The sequence below is a fragment of the Gavialis gangeticus genome, unplaced genomic scaffold, assembly GCF_001723915.1.
Source record: "Gavialis gangeticus isolate Ggan-Ray unplaced genomic scaffold, GavGan_comp1, whole genome shotgun sequence".
Lineage (NCBI taxonomy): Eukaryota > Metazoa > Chordata > Crocodylia > Gavialidae > Gavialis > Gavialis gangeticus.
In genome coordinates, this window is record NW_017728994.1 from 65,063,951 (window position 1) to 65,079,968 (window position 16,018).

At 41.4% G+C, this 16,018-nt stretch overlaps 1 protein-coding gene across 5 annotated transcripts in view; it reads left to right on the forward strand.

The window, feature by feature from the left end:
- Positions 1-16,018, forward strand: part of TACC2 (transforming acidic coiled-coil containing protein 2) — a 244,549-nt gene that overhangs the window by 169,291 nt on the left and 59,240 nt on the right. For all 5 annotated transcript variants that reach the window (XM_019502936.1, XM_019502937.1, XM_019502938.1 and 2 more), the window contains 2 exons: positions 7,211-8,528; positions 14,728-14,788. In XM_019502936.1, coding sequence (XP_019358481.1) covers positions 7,211-8,528; positions 14,728-14,788 — 1,379 coding nt within the window. The remainder of the gene's footprint in view (positions 1-7,210; positions 8,529-14,727; positions 14,789-16,018) is intronic.

The following is a 16,018-nucleotide window of genomic DNA, read 5'->3' on the forward strand; positions in this document are numbered from 1 at the left end:
TGGGGGAGGTCCTCCCCTTTGAGCTAGTAGCCGAAAGTTAGGGCATTAACCCAGGTTATGGGACACCTAGGTTTAGTTCCTTCCTCTGCCTTGGGGGATCTGAACCTAAATATCTCACCAGTTAGGAAAGGGGAGGGGGCTGGCCTCAATCTTTTCCTTTGTTCCTTTTTCACTTTGCATGGCATACTTCAGTGTTGGCTGCGCTAGAGAGAGAGCACGACTGCGCAGTCTGGTGGCAATGGAGTGGGAGGGAGTGTGGTGAAGACAATAACCAGTCAACACAAGACACAAAAAGCCTTGTTCAAACTGTAGAAAGTTCTCTGAACATCTGAAGTTCCCTCCTTTGACTGCTTCTGCCGCTGCTTCTATCAGCTGGAGTCTCTGGATGATTACTGCCTGCACTTTTTTCACAAGGACAAATGGCAGGGGGGAGAGGATGTAGTGATTTACCGGGTTTAATAAACACAGGCATAGGTGAATAAAAAGAAAGTTTGGGGTTTTTTGTTTGGTTTTTTTTGTGGAGCAGTAAGCAAACTTCTGCTGTGCTTCAGTCTCTAACTGGTCTGAGGGACCATCTTCCAACTCCTGACCTCTGTAGTCTTCCAAGTAATGGAGCATCTCCAAATTACAATTTCTGTCACTATAGGGGGCCTGTCAAATATGAACTGTACATTCAGCGCTACTGTAGATTCAGTCTGAATGCTGCCTCTTTCATCCATCTCTAACAAAAGATAACAATAAAATAATGATAATGCCAGTAAAACTTCCAATTTTACATAGCTTGGAGAATTCCTATCACTTACATTAGAGTTGTTGTAAGTAACTTTGGTTACAAATCAGACTTTTCTGTGTATTATTTTAAAAAGGATGAACTGAGGGAAATGGATTTGAATCCATGCTCTTGTTACTTGCAGACCATTGGAGTTTTATTGTCATAGTTTCAGCTGTCTTCCAGACCTAACAGATTGATCATATCCTTCAGTGGTTCATTTTTTTCTCTGTAACTGACTATAAAAAATCAAGCAGGAATTCATTTTACTGAAATGAGGGGCTGGAGGGGGGCAGGGGGCAAGGGACCCTAATAGTTCCCTAACATTAGTGTAGGCAGTTTAATTCTTTGCACTACCTTTTCTCTTCTATTTCAGGCTATAGACAGGCTACAGGCACCCTCATCATTTTTTAACTTACAAGCATCCGTGAAGAATTTGTAAAAGTGGTGTTCATCTTTGCTACCATTCCCTTCTTATTATTTATATTACAGGTGTACCTGGAAGCTCTACTGAGAATGAGATCTCACTGAACTTGGTTCTGTTTCAGTACCGAGTAAGGGAAAATCCAGAACTTCAATAGCTAAATACACAAGACAGACAGAAGTGGGTGCGGAGAGGTGAAGCCAACCCAGATGGTGCCTGAGGGACCTCTAGAAGAAACCTAGTGCCTCATGAATTCCAGTTCCATACGGTGTGAGGACCTTTTCCCTTCCAAATGAATGGTTGTGCCTACATCATTCCTTCCAACTTTTGATTTTTTTATATCAGTGTGAGCTTGATGTGCTTGGGCAACATCCTGAGTCATGACTAATGTTGTATAATAGGCCTTAGATTGGTATAAAATAAACAACAGCTGTAGGGACTGACTTAGGCACCACCATTCATTTTGAGATTGCTGTCTGAGTAAGGAATTGGGTTTGACTAGAAAGTGAAGGGTCCTACAAAAAAAATGAGTTACTCCATTGCGGCTTATGGAATCACAGGTACCCACTGAACAGTAACTAATATCCATCCACGCTAAGGCCTGTTTAAGTGTACAACAGACGGTGAAAAATGGAACGTAACTGGCTTATAAGGCTTTGTGATAGCCCTTTAGTGAGGGGTGCATTTTGCCTCCAACAACTGCATAATACGTATTTTGCATAATGTGTTCCTTTATTATCAAGCTGCCAGCTTTGTAACAAAACGTCGTCGTAGTAATCTTTGTTTAGATCACTTTGAACTGAGAGGCCAGAATTCCCCGCGCTGCTGAAGCACTTTAATGTCAAAAGAGCAGGTTCTAAAAAGCTCTTTGTAATAAGAAAGCCACGTTGTCTTGCAACAGTGAATACAATTCATATCTTCTCCATCATGTCTCTCATTAGAGGGGCTGAGCAGATATTGCTGTAACAAGGCAGGGGTTCTATAGCTGCATAACAATTAATTTCTACCAAAAGCCCATATTTTCCTGATGGGCTGCCTGTTTTTAGACAGCAGCAATAAAAATATCAACAGTGCTTCCCCTTGATGTATTAAGCAGACATCGATCCTATAGGAAGAAGCCGAGGGCTGGGTCAGGAGCATGTTGTGAAAAAAAAAGGCAGTAAGACCTCTGCACTCTCTGTAGAGCTGTGTTTATAGGATTTCAACACTGACTTCAAAGTGTAGGAAATGATTGCAGCTTTATCTGTTACTTAGAGCTGCCTTCAAGAGAACTTAAATCCTTTTTTTTTTTTAAAGGCAACAAAAGTAAAGCATATTCTTACCAAAGCCATTTCACCACCCTATCCCTTTTTTGTATGGTTTCTCAAACCCAGCTTCATTAGATTTTTAGCACTCCAAGGCAGGGACACTTTTTAATACATGTTTGTACGGTTCTCAGCACCATGTGGCCTCAATCCTGTTTGTGCTTTTTGGTATCTGCATTAACAAAAGCATTGGCTAATCATCATAAAAACAACTCTTACTTGTGACAATTCCTTGTAATCTATTTCCTAAATTGTATACCCTGTCAACATATTAGAGTTATGCAATGGTTTATTGTTCTGATTTCCATTTAGCTATCTTCCACTCTTTCCCCATGGAAAATGTGTAGATTAGACTAATACTGGAGGCTTATAACTCTACTTGGTGTGTCTTTAGCAGGAACCTGCCTGGCATTAAAAAAGGATCTCTCTGTGTGAAAAGTGAATACCAGCTCAGCTGGCAATGGCAAGTCTAATTAAAAAACATCCAGCAAGACTGAATCCAAACATAATCCTTTGAATAAGGAAGTAAACACTTTCAGGAAGCAGTGCCACTTTATTGGCATTCGTGTTAAAGAAAATCCAAAAAAACAAAAATATAATTTTTGGTTCACATGACTCAATGAAATTTCCAAGTGCAAACAGGAATTTTGTAGTTACTGTTCCTACAAAAATGAAAATGTAGGTTTCAGTCTGAAAATGCAGTGTCTTCAAGCCTTCCAGTTCTTTATAGTTGTCAATAATATTTATGGCTAGGTCCCTGTGTAGACACACAATTGCCTCTGAAACAAAGCGGAACTGCTTTCTGTGATCTCATCCCATTCACAAGTAAAATGCAGGACTGAAATTGAAGTAGTAAATATTTCTTCTTTGTACAAAGATAGCACAGGTAAATGAGGAGAAGTGTTAATTAGCAGAGCTGTACAGGAAATGGAAATTCAGTTCATGGAAATTTTGAAATGAAATCCCAACATTTTCAAATCTTACATTCAAAAAATTAAAATGCATATTTTGGGTTCATCACATTTTTCATTTTGATTTCAACATTTTTATTATATTAGAGCAGGGATGTTGAACATACGGCCTGCAGGCTGGATCTGGCCCATGGAGCCCTGCCATCCAGCCCCAGTGGTGCCTCTGGGTCTGAGCAGACCCACATCCCCATGGGCAGACATGTGCAACGCAGACCTTGGAATGGCTGAAACGTGGTGCCACATATGGAGCAATGGACACCAGACCAGCCAGAGTGGGCACTGTGCTACATGTGGTGCGCACCCCAACCAGACTATGCCACATGCAGCGGCAGCTCTGGGATGGTGCCTCAGACAGCAGCTGCTCCAGCCAGTCTGAGACCCATACTGCATGTGATGCCTGTGAGCACCACGGGCAGCACAGGTCGCGGCCTGGCTGTAGTAGGCGCTTGTGTGGCACAGTTCCCAGAATGGACACCGTGCATGGTGCAGTCCAGCTGGGGTAGGAACTGCATCCAGCATGATGCCTGCTCCAACCAGTCTAGGATCCACGCCGCTTGCAGCACAGGTCCCAGATTGCTGCAGCAGGCACCAGATCCAGTATGCTGGAGGGAGGAAAGCTGTAGGCCCCACCTAGGCTGCAGACTGTCCCCAAGCCACTCATCCAGGCCACGGGGTGGGTGTTTGAGCATATAACATGTGCTAAAGCATGCAACATGATACAAAATGTCAAAGTGAAAGGAAACATGTTTTGTTTAAATGCTTCCAGTTGTTAACAAATCATAATCATGCTGATGTGACTGTGACACTTCTAATGGATATGCCAGCCACACTTTTGGATGGATATGCCAGCCACACTTTTGAAATTAGCTGTACTAACAGGAATTAATGACAGACAGGTCCAGACAAGAAAAGTGTTAACAAACTGTTGTTTAAAATTCTGTCCTTAGTAAAATCTGAAAAAAGACAGTCAAATTCATTAATCTCTGATAAATTAAACAGGTGCACTGTACTATAAAAGAAGATATGTAAGCCCCAAGATAAACATAATCCAAATCTGACCCCATAGTGCTTTTCTGCCTGAAAGACTTTGGTATTTTCCTTGAACAAAATCAAAGAACAATCTGATTTTATTTTAGCTATTATTTATGGATAATAAATACCTTTGATTTGGATACAAATGAAGAGACAGCAGACAGACAATATCTTTTTGTTTACTATTGAATGCATATTTTGTAGCCCTCTGCTTTACTAAACATATTTGGATTCACTGCCGTTTAAAACGCATTGGTGAAAAAGTCTTAAAATGTCTTACAGAGTAGTGATCAACTCACAGGATAATAGGTGTTTGTAATAAGATGGCCACAAATACGTAAACCAACAGTGAATGCATTTTCATTCTTGCAAGTAGATGGCACTTCACTGAGCCACCTGCAGAGCAAAGTAATTGCCAGGCAATAAAGGCAAACCAAGGCAACCATCCGAAATGTAGAGGTTAGTAACTTGTAATCATATGCCTTGCCTGCAAAGTCTTTGCAATTTGCACCTTTAGTCTGCAAAGTGAGCAACAGCTACATTAACCTCTGCAGTTTCCCCTGCCAATGCTTGCCTCTTTGGCAGACTTGGGTTCAGACCTGGCCCATTAAAGCCCTACAATTCAGATCTGGCACTCAAGGAGCCTTCTGGTCCAGATCCAGCCTGGGGGACCAAACCAGTTTGACACACTGGTGTGGAGTAATACAGATTGTATGAAAATATTCTGAGAACACAGTGCAAATTCCATAGCACTTAGCTTTGGCTGTGTTAAACACCATTACTTAAACATACCATGTGATGAGTAATATTTATCTCAAATGTATATTCTGAAGATACATTGTTTACAGATGTCATTAATGGCACAGTCTTATTGAAACATCAACCTCAAAACCCTAGCCAATATATAAAGCAAGAGAAAATGAGAGGGTCATTATATCGTATCTTCTTAATAAATGCCCATCACAATGTTTTATGACTGTTTTTGTTTGGTGAGACCGTACTGATAGAGGATTTTTTTAATTAAACTTCTAATTAGTGTCAAGTTGTCAGATGGGCATCTGCCTGCTAAATACACCTGGGACAGATAGGTTTGGGGGCGTGGAATATAAACCTATTCAAATGATCCTTGTCTGACTTCGTCTTATATGGTAAGTAGGAATTTGACAGATTCACACCATCACAACGGAGTATGATGGTCTGTCTGCCTGTTATGTACTCCAGTCTCCAATTCTATTTGAACAAATGCCCCCAAGCCTGATCCTGGAAGCCCTGTGATAAGATGGGGTCTCTGAATTTGAGGAAGAGAGAAGTAAAGAAGGCCATGGTCTGGCAGTATTTCCTTAGGATCCAGGGAGAAAATAACTTGTTAGGTTGGCTTTGCACCATCCCCTAAGGTCTGGCTCTAATTGATCAGCTGAGAATATTTCTAGTTTGAGAGTGGAGGAGTTCTTGTGGGCTTGAAGCCAACAAACACAACTCTTGTGCCGACTACCACTTGCCTTGATGTAGAGGGCTTCAGCTTCAGTTCTCAACTGGTGCATGGTAGGTATCTTACGGACTACATGCAGTCAGTTAAACTTAGAGCAGCATTTTGGCTGTTTGGACTTACACTGGAAACCCTTATGCTGCTCCTTGATAGTCCTCTTTGGTCCACATCCTGCTACAAGATTAAATCTAGCCCATGGCATTTGCCTTTTGACTTCAGTACGTCATGTTGAGGCTATTCAAGGCAATTTATTAAGTCACATGCAGGATATTAAAGATGGAAAAGAACCAAAAGATCACTAACTCCACGATCCCTTCTGTGCGTGTACCTTACGACATCTTTTTGCTTCTTTCTTTTGTTTTAAATGTCTCAGTAGGGTTTCATTTGATCATTTTGGGAACCCAAATGTAAACATTTTAATCATAATCAATGCATGCTTTTGGTTTTAGAGCTCTAACATTATTTCTATTCTTGATTAAAAATATATCGTGAAGTGAGTTTGAAATAACCTCAGCATGGTTTCCAGTGTTATTTCTCACAGAAAATTTGGAAATGTCTGAACAGTTAGCTTTTATATTGAAAGCAGTGGAAAGAGAATGTAGAGTTATCAAACTCGGGCCATGGACAGATGCGGTGTTTGAATTTTCCCCACTTCGGGCAGTACTGAAGTAGTGTTTGTGTTCAGGAAAGAAAGCCACATTCCTAGTGAGTGATGATCAAGAGAGGAATGTAGGACATTAAACTGGGAGAGTAATGTCCAGATTACTGAAATTTAAGAGACCTGCACCTCTAAACTGTTAAAAAGAGTGCTGATACATTTTTAAGTGAAAACTTGCAAACCATTATCATAGTGGAAAATGTGGTTAAGTACTCATTTAGGCAGGGTAGATCAGTTAACAATTTAGGGTATTTAGCATATTCTTCCATTCACAGTGTATGATCTCCTGAAAACTACATCTGGAATAACTAAAAAACAGAAACATTTTATCAAGCCTCTATATATAGTTTATACACAATACACTAGCCTGGGAACACTCAAAAATGGTAAAGAAACTTCTTTTCAATTAGGCTTGGTTCATTTTGTATCATTTATTTATTTTTCTTCAGTTTTGTTTATGAATGTGCAGAAGGTGAAATGTAATAAAACTTTATACAGGGACGTAATAATTTATTGCAATGACTGATCTGTTTAATTCATTGAGTTTTCTCCTTTTTTCCCCATAGGATTCTGTTCTGATACTGTGTCCATAACTGATGTATCCCATAGTGAATCAATTGAAGAAAGCCCTTTTCGTCCTCCCTCCCATTCGTTTTCTGCTGTCTTTGATGAGGATAAACCCATAGCTAGCAGTGGGACATACAATTTAGACTTTGACAACATTGAGTTGGTAGATTCTTTCCATACCTTAGGACCAAGCTCTTCAGACACAAAGAATCGTGACCCCAAAGCGAATGTTCGAAGAAAATCAACAGATTCTGTTCCAGTTGCCCGATCTACGTTATCTCGATCTCTTAGTTTGCAAGCTAGTGATTTTGATGGAGCATCTTATCTTGGCAATAATGAGACAGTAACTCCAGCAGCCGATGTGTATAATACAGGTTCAAGTAGTGCGTGTAGTACCCTTAAGCGAACAAAAAAACCCAGACCCGCTTCCTTAAAGAAGAAGCAGCCAGCAAAAAAACCTGCAGATGCCCCACCTGTGAAAGAAGTCCAACAAGAGCCATCAGACACTAGTATAGCAGTCTCTCCCCCATGTGAGGAAAAGCCAGTATCTGAGGCAAAGGTTGATTCAGTTAAACCTGAATGTCCTGAGCCTTCCCAAATCTCTGCTGAAAAGCAGGAGATCCCTGCTGTGCCTGAAGCCTCCTATCCTTTTGATCCAGATAATTTTGAAGCGATTAGTGCATTTAGTACTGGCAGCAAAGTGCAAAACTCTCCCTCTGCCAGTAAGAAAACTCTACCTCTTACAACGGCACCAGAGGCTGTGGAGGTGACTCCCTCTGACACTGGAGGGCAAGAGGATCCTCCAGTCAAAGGCCTTGCTGTGAGGCTGGAGTTCGATTATTCTGAGGAAAAGGGCAGCAGTGAAGACCAGCCAGAAAGCACTCCTCTACCCAAAAAAGTAGGCAAAAAGCCTGGTGCCAAAATGCCACTAAGGAGGCCAAAGACTAAAAAGACAGTGGAAAAGCTTGACAATGCTCCTACCACACCAACCAAGTCACCCACTGATCCAAACGATATCCCTATCACAAAAGGCTCTTATACTTTTGATATCGACAAGTGGGATGATCCCAATTTTAACCCATTCTCTTCCAGTACAAAAATGCAAGAATCTCCTAAATTGCCTCAACAAACATACAGTTTTGATCCAGATATGTGTGAGGACTCTGTTGACCCTTTCAAGTCGTCTTGTAAGATAGCCAGCTCACCTTCTAAGTCTCCAGCCTCCTTTGAGATACCAGCCAATGCCAGTGAAACAAATGGAACTGAAGGAGACAACTTAAATAAACCTGCAAAGAAGAAGAAGACACCACTAAAGACGTAAGTTAAAGGGTAGAGATGTTTCTTGGATAGAAAGCCTGACACATCCTATCATAATTACTTTGGTTTTATATTCAAAGAAGCTTCGTTCAGGTTAGGAACAACGTGATAGGGAATAGATTACCAGACACTTAAATTCACGTCTGTGTCTTACAGTGTTAGTCCTGGTGTAGCGAGGCACTCAGCACAAAATGACTTGATGTGAATATGGAAATATGTCAAAACTGACTAGATCAGTGGATGAATGGTTGGATTATTTTAAGCAGGACCAGGTCCAACAGTCGCTATGTTCCTTTTGATTTCAATGTGTCTATAATTGCACTTTAAAAATGTAGTGCCAAATTTTTGAGGTTCATTTTGTATATCATTGTTGTGTTTGCAGTGAATTCATCAGTGCAGAACAGACAGTTCCCTGACCTATTAATTAGGGGCTGATCTTGTGACTCGTTACTCCTGTACATAGTCCTTAGGCTTGAGTTTTGTTTCCTTAAAAATACTTTACGGGTCTACAAGAGGATCAAAATACCCTTTGACTGCTACATATTAGGCAAATCTTCTCTTTCCATATCCATTTGCTAAGTTTGTGAGGAGAATCTTTTATCTGCCACATTTGTTCAGTTAGTTAACAATTTAGTGCTTAGCTTATTCGATTAAGTTATGGATGGTGTTTTTTCTCCAGTCTTACTCTACAGGTGCATTTTTTTTCCTAATAATGAGCTTTACATTTTGTGAAATGCCCAAAGTTCAGAGCAGTTTAGAAAATAAAGAAAGATGAATGCAGAGCCAGGGCATGTCTTTATTCCTCCTGCAATCCAAAGGATGCCCCAAAATAAAGCATTCCATTTTGGCCCCAAAAAAACCAAGTCTAAAGAAGTCATTCTGGATGGTAATTGAGGGAAGGGAATTCAAATTTCATTCTAGATGGGGTTTCAGCAGCCAGGGCCTTACACTAGCAATTTACAAGTAGCAGAAAGTTCCCTGTGTTGGGATGTAGGAAATGAAGCCATGAGGTTTGTGCACATGTTGTGAATCGCTGGAGCAGTAGCCTACTTCAATAGTCATCAAAACCAGATGTATTGTAAGGGACAGGCTGGTCCTTAAATGCCTTAGGACTTCCAGAAGTTGGAGTCTGAGTAGAAAACACTGCATGAAGTTCTTACTAGAGAATTGCCTCCTCCTTTTCCCCTCTGGAGTAAAATTTTCTTCCCTGTAGAAAAAAAAAAGCAGGGAAATGCTTTGTTAGGCAGTGGCAGATTAAGGGTTATTGGGGCCCTGGGCAAACAGAAAATCGGAGGCCCCCCACCAGGCAAGGGCAGGTTGCCTCTTTGCCCACCAGGAGGCTGCAGCCTCCTCGGGATATCTGGGGTGAGCCAGGGGGTGCGAGCGCTGCTGAGGTGAGAGCAGCTCTGGCTCGCCCCTCCGCCCGATGGGGGTTGCGCAGCCGGGGCTATGGTCCCCAGCGCTGCAGGACGGGCTGGGGCCAGGGCTAGGGCTGCCTACTCCTCTGCTAACCCTGGTGGGGTGGAGCTATCCCAGCAGTGCAGGTGCCAGCGGCTGTCTGCAGACAGCGGAGAGTGGGAGCGGAGCCACCCATGGGGCCTCCTGGCAACAGACGGCTCCGGAAAGATGCTGCCACCGGCGTGGAGCCCTGTGTCTGCCCCTAGTCTCTGGCCTTGGCTCGGCAAGAGAGGAGGAGGTGCACGCTGGGTGCCCATGGCCAGGGTGCTTGTCTAGATTGGCAGGGGCCCATGTGTTAATCCGCCCCTATTGTCAGGGCTCTGCAGGAGGCACGGAGCTCCTCTGCACCCGCTGTTTTTCCTAAGGTAACTCTGTTTCATTAGTTGTGCTTCCACGGATTCACCGGTCCCCAGAAGCCTCTGGAGTCTACTTTTTTGCTAAGACTCTGCATGCTGATGGTTATATCCTAGCAGTGGAATAGCCTAGGACGACAATACTGTTTGGGGAGATTTGCTATAGAGCATGTTGGGATTGAGATGGGATCTTTGCCGTTGTCTCTAGCGTGCCAAAAGCACCAAAGTTTTCTACAAGATACATTTCAGAAGAACCATGATTTAGGAAGGATGAGACGGGAACACAGGGTTCCCGCTGTGGAAGGAGATTCACCTGAGCAAGAAGTGGAAGGAAAGGTGACATTGCTCCAGAGGAGTTGTTTAGAGGCAGAAAGGAAGCTCTAAGCGTGAACTAGCCTCCTGGTCTTCATTTCAGAAATCACCATGCTTAGTTTAATTTGCTACGTCAATATTTAAAGATTTCATTTATTTTATTAAACTGATCCAAGGGGTAGTTTTGAGGAGCCAGGAGTTATTAACATTAGTAAGAGCCATAGAAACAAATCCTTGCTGACCACTTTGAAACTGTATCCTTCAGTGTGTTTTCTACTGTGTGCACAGTGATTTCCAACTTATCCCCATGGGATGTGAAGGAGCCAGTCACTGGCTTAGACTTTGTGTAGGACTTTGATGTCACAGCGCCATGCAGTATCATGCATACCAGCGTCCCCACAAAGAGCCAGTTGCTCTCTTGAATGCAGGTATAACCATTGTAAACCTACATCCACCACTGTACCAAAAGAGGCTTCAGCTTGACTCAGATTGCTTTCCAATCATGTATACATATTTAACTGCACTTCTCAGATGGATCATCTGGCTCACATGTTACTGAACAAAGAGCAGCTGCTGTTCCCTCAGTGCCTGCTTAGCTATGAATAAAGAGTGGGTGGCCCCTTTAGATCCAACTCAGCTGTCCCAAGTACTTGATGATTGGGAAGCATCCAGTGTTTCAAAAGGCTGTTTGGACAGGGGGAGTGCTCATTCTCAAGATCCCGTCCTGCCTGAAAAGTGCAGTATGAAATTTGACAGGTACGGACGCAGCTGAAGACTGGCTAGTGTAGGATATTCAAGTAGAGCTGTCTCAGGTTTCAGAGGGCGGTAGACAGCTGTGCTGGTCTGAAGTCAAGCAGAAGGCAGGGTAGATTTGCACCTTATAGACCAACTAAATCAGTGGGCTTCATCCAAAGTAAGCAAGCTGCTTCTGAAGCTTATGCTATTCCTCTCTTAGTCTATAAGGTACAAATCTACTCTGCTTTCTGTCATTTTTTCAGAGCAGTCAACTGAACTCTCAAAACTCAAACTTGAGTTCCTTTAAGAGCTAAAATTATGAAAACATCAAGAAACATAATTTTTTTCTTGGCCTTTATTACACAGACAAGGAGATTTTTTCTGTCACTTTAATTGTGGATCAATGGACATGAAAGAGCCCAAAGTATTCATGTGGTTTACTTAAACTTTAATGGCTACTGATTTCCTTGGGAATGTTTTTTACATACCTGATAGTAACAAATATTTTATTTTGACAAGAAAACAGTTGGTCAGCCTCAAAAAAGGCGAGCTTGGGTAGAACACTGAAAGGAGATTAACTGACTTACCTTTGAAAATGGCTTTTATAAGGTGAAATGGCATAAATCATAACCCTGGATTTGAAACATAAACTGGCTTAAGAATGATCCCTCTCCTCATCCTCCCCTTTCCACCAGATACATGTTTAAGATTGTGCTGATATCAAAAGTGCATGACGAGTTTTCTCTAACACATTAATAGTGTCTGCAGGTTTATCCTTTTTGTCAGTTCCTTCTGTCTGTCTCTCTTTTCTTTATCTTATTTGTCTTAGGATGGTAGAAGATGTGATGTCTGTATGTTCTCTGTTGTAAGTAATTTTAACTTACTGTGGCTGTTATGGTGAAAGTGCCTTATTTGAATGTTGGGCTTTTTCCTTTTAATTTTTACTTATGCATTTATTTTCAGCATCATCAATTATTTTTGGGCATGGAGCTTTATATTACCAGTGTTCTTTTTCTGGCTAATGTAGAAATTATTTTAAGTGACGCTGCCTGGCTGTGAATGAGCTTGAGGAAACTGTTATATCAGTGTCTGGTTGCCTGTCAAGGAAGATTAGCTAATTCAAGCTATATATATTTGATGTCTTAGGTAAAAGCATTGAAATTTCCTTTTCCTTATCAGCTTGCTTAGTATGCTATGATGATGTACAACACAGTAATGAAGTATTTCTTAAACATTTGATAAAGTTTATAATTTCTTTATAAAGGTATAAGTTGCTTTCATTATCTACATTTTCATAATGTAGTAATTTATGGTTGGCATAGAACAGCCAAACAGCTGGTCAATTGTTCCATCATGTGTGCCTCTGGGTGCAGTATTGATTTATCCTCTAGCAACTGAAACCCTTTATTGTGATTTTTTTTGATGAAACAGTAGTCATCAGTTAGGGCAGAGCTGGTCAGCTATGCCCACAACTGCACCTAAACTTATCTAAAAAGGTTTTATTGTACTACTAGTAGTAGGTTATATATAGCTTTTGCCAAACCAGTACAATAAAATGAGCAACAAAAATTATATATAAAAATAGATAAGACATTTCTATGAATCATAATTTTTACTGAAAGCATACAGTAAGGAGATCCATTCTACCAGTTTACACAAAATGCAGACAGAATATATAGAGTCTTTTGATATAAGACAAAAGATCAAATGAAGCAGTGAACAATAAAATAAAATAGGAGAATTCTTTTTTGAATAATTCCACCTCAGATTATGTAGCCTGTTTTCCTGCTCCTTCCATGTGAGTTTGGGCAAGTTGGGCAACTTGCTTCTGGAGAACTTATAGACCCCCAGTTTATCTGGACCCGTTTTCTTTAGGGAATATGTTGAATGTTTTGGTTGAAACCAACCAGCCTCCACTATTCTGTAACTGTACATAATAATACATATGCAAATTCCTTTTTCCATGTGCTTGACTGGAAAATGTGAAATCTTGAAGGGTTTAAGATTGTTCCATTTTAAGTTTATGCTGTGAGATGTGTTAAAACCAGAATCACAGTTGCCACATTAGTCCATATATTCCTTTTAAAATACCGTGTAGATTCAAGTTCTGTCCTGGACTCTTCGTTTTCCTATCACATGTGTTTGAGGATATAGTTTGGGCCTCATGTTATGCATATCCTACCACCAAACTGTCTGGGCAGTTCATCAAGGACATATTGATTTCTTAAGGTACTTGGACCTGAATATAGTGTCTCAGGTCATCCCAGTTTTTATCCCCATATCACCCTTGTGCCATTATGCTCGTTTTACAAATGGGGAGCTGAAGCACAAAGGAACTAGTTAAGAGTGCTGACAAACGTGCAGGGTCTCACTCTAACTCATGGCACTTCACAGAAAGCACTGTGTGTTAGAGCGACTCTCTTTCCCCCGACTCAACAGACATTTGCTATTGTGTGGGGGGGGGAGGGGTTGAGCTCCACTTTGGAGCTGATCCAGGAGGAGCTGCATGTCTGCAGCCTCACTCCCCTAAGGCTTCCCTCCGTTGCTCTGCGCTCCACCCACCACAGCTCAGGTGCTATCTGCAGGAAGGGAGGGGAGGGAGCTCTAGACTGGGGTTTGCTCAGCCTGAGCTGGAGTAAGGGTAAATGGATTCCCCCTTCCCTTCCTGCAGACAGCACCAGGGGTGGGGCTAGGCTGGGCTAGACAGAAGTTAATGAAGGTGCACTGCCTTAGAGACAAAACTCTTTGGGTAGAGATGATACCTTTTACTAAACCAACTAAATAGTTGCAAAAAAAACTTTTTTCCTTGTAAGCCTTGGAGCACATTCATCTGAGTCCTCATTACAGAAGAGTTTATTTGTCCTGCGATCTGTCACTTTTAAAGTGCTTTGCAGCTGCACACTGCTGTGTCACGGCATGGCTGTAGGGTGCTTTCAAGGGGCCAGTCGTGGGACAAACTTAAGTTCCCTAAGTTTCTCACAGTTGCTGTGGCTGTGGCAAAGTAGGAACCTGAATCCAAGTCCTGTGCCAGTTCCCTGACCACTGGACAATTCTCTCTGTCAACAGTCATCAATATTTAATTTGAACAAGCTTTCCCTCTGGATTTAGACCTCTGGCAAGCCTGTTTAATTTGATTACTATACTTAGTTTATTGTGCTGGTTTTGGGATCTAAGGCCTATCCAAAATGCATGCTAAAAGCATGGGGTTGTGGGGTTGCTGTCAGTTGGAAGGATGCCCAAATAAGGAAGTGGGTTTTTTTCTTTAGCTGTCTATTACTAAGTGTAATATGCTGATGATTCTCTGAAGTATGGTATATTTACAGTGTTAATTTTGTTTTTAGTGATACATTTAGGGTGAAAAAGTCACCAAAAAGATCTCCACTTTCTGACCCTCCCTCACAGGTAAAGTACTTTCTTATTTTAATACATAAACCTATTGCTTGTTGCAGGAAAAAAACATTGACACAGCATTGGTATAAATGAACAGGTCTGTGGTTTGGTGAGGATTATGAACATTTTGTCCTCCAGTCATAATACTTTATTAAATCTATAGTCTCGGGATTCATTAGTGCAGTGCTAATTAGGCCGAGCATTTGTCCTAAGAATTCCAGTTGGATTGCTGCAGAGTTCTCTTTTGGAAGCCCTGTGCTGTGATATTAATACATTAATGATAAACATTTATAAATAAAAGTCTGTTGTGGCTCAGGAAAAGTACTAAAGTAACTATTAACCCAGATATTTTTAGGCCAGTAAATTGTAAATGTAGTAAACAAAATAAAAATGATGTGCTGAAAGGGAAGTAGAAATAAAGCAAGTGTGTTAGTCTGCAGGGAATATGTGTCTGCACTGAAACAGCAATTTTATTTGTCATTGTAAAACACAGGTGGGTGGCCTTTCTTGAGCTCGGAGTTAACAATGGCTGTGCCATGTATGAGATAATGGGCTTTTCTAACTGCTTTAATCTGGGGTATTTCTTTTCATGCTATTGTTCACCTCCCATATTATCTCTCCTAACCTTTCATTTAAGCTGGCTGACATTGTAGAAGAAGGGGAGGACTTAAGACCTCTGAGGTCTGTGTTTATACAGTATTTGCCACCATAAGGGAAATACTCAAGTTAGCTGTTCTGGGAAACCACATAGGTTATGTGCCATTTATTTACATCACGTGCCTGAGCTTTACCAGCAAAAAAGTGTTTCTACTCTTGAAATTTTCTCAGAACTTACATGCCTAGCCACCAGCTCCATGTATTAGCAGTATTCTGCATTAGCAGAATTTATAAACTTCCACGTACACCCTGGAGCATGAGTAACATGAAAAAAAGTGTGCAGTAAAGGCAACAAAGAAAATTTACAATGGTTCCTCTCGTATGGCGAAGTCATTTTTTCACAGAACAAGTAAAATGCAGTTGGCTCATTTTCAGGTTACCTCATAATCCACACAAGTTGCCGTATCGTTGTTCTAAAATAATTGCAGTGCGTAGAGTAAAGCAGGGGTGGGCAACTAGTTGGGGCAGAGGGCCGCTTACTGAGTTTTGGCAAGCCATCGAGGGCCGCATGACAGCCAGCGCAGAGCAGATTAATATTGATTTTCTAAATTTTTTAGGGGCCTGCAGGCTTGTTAGAATGGCTTG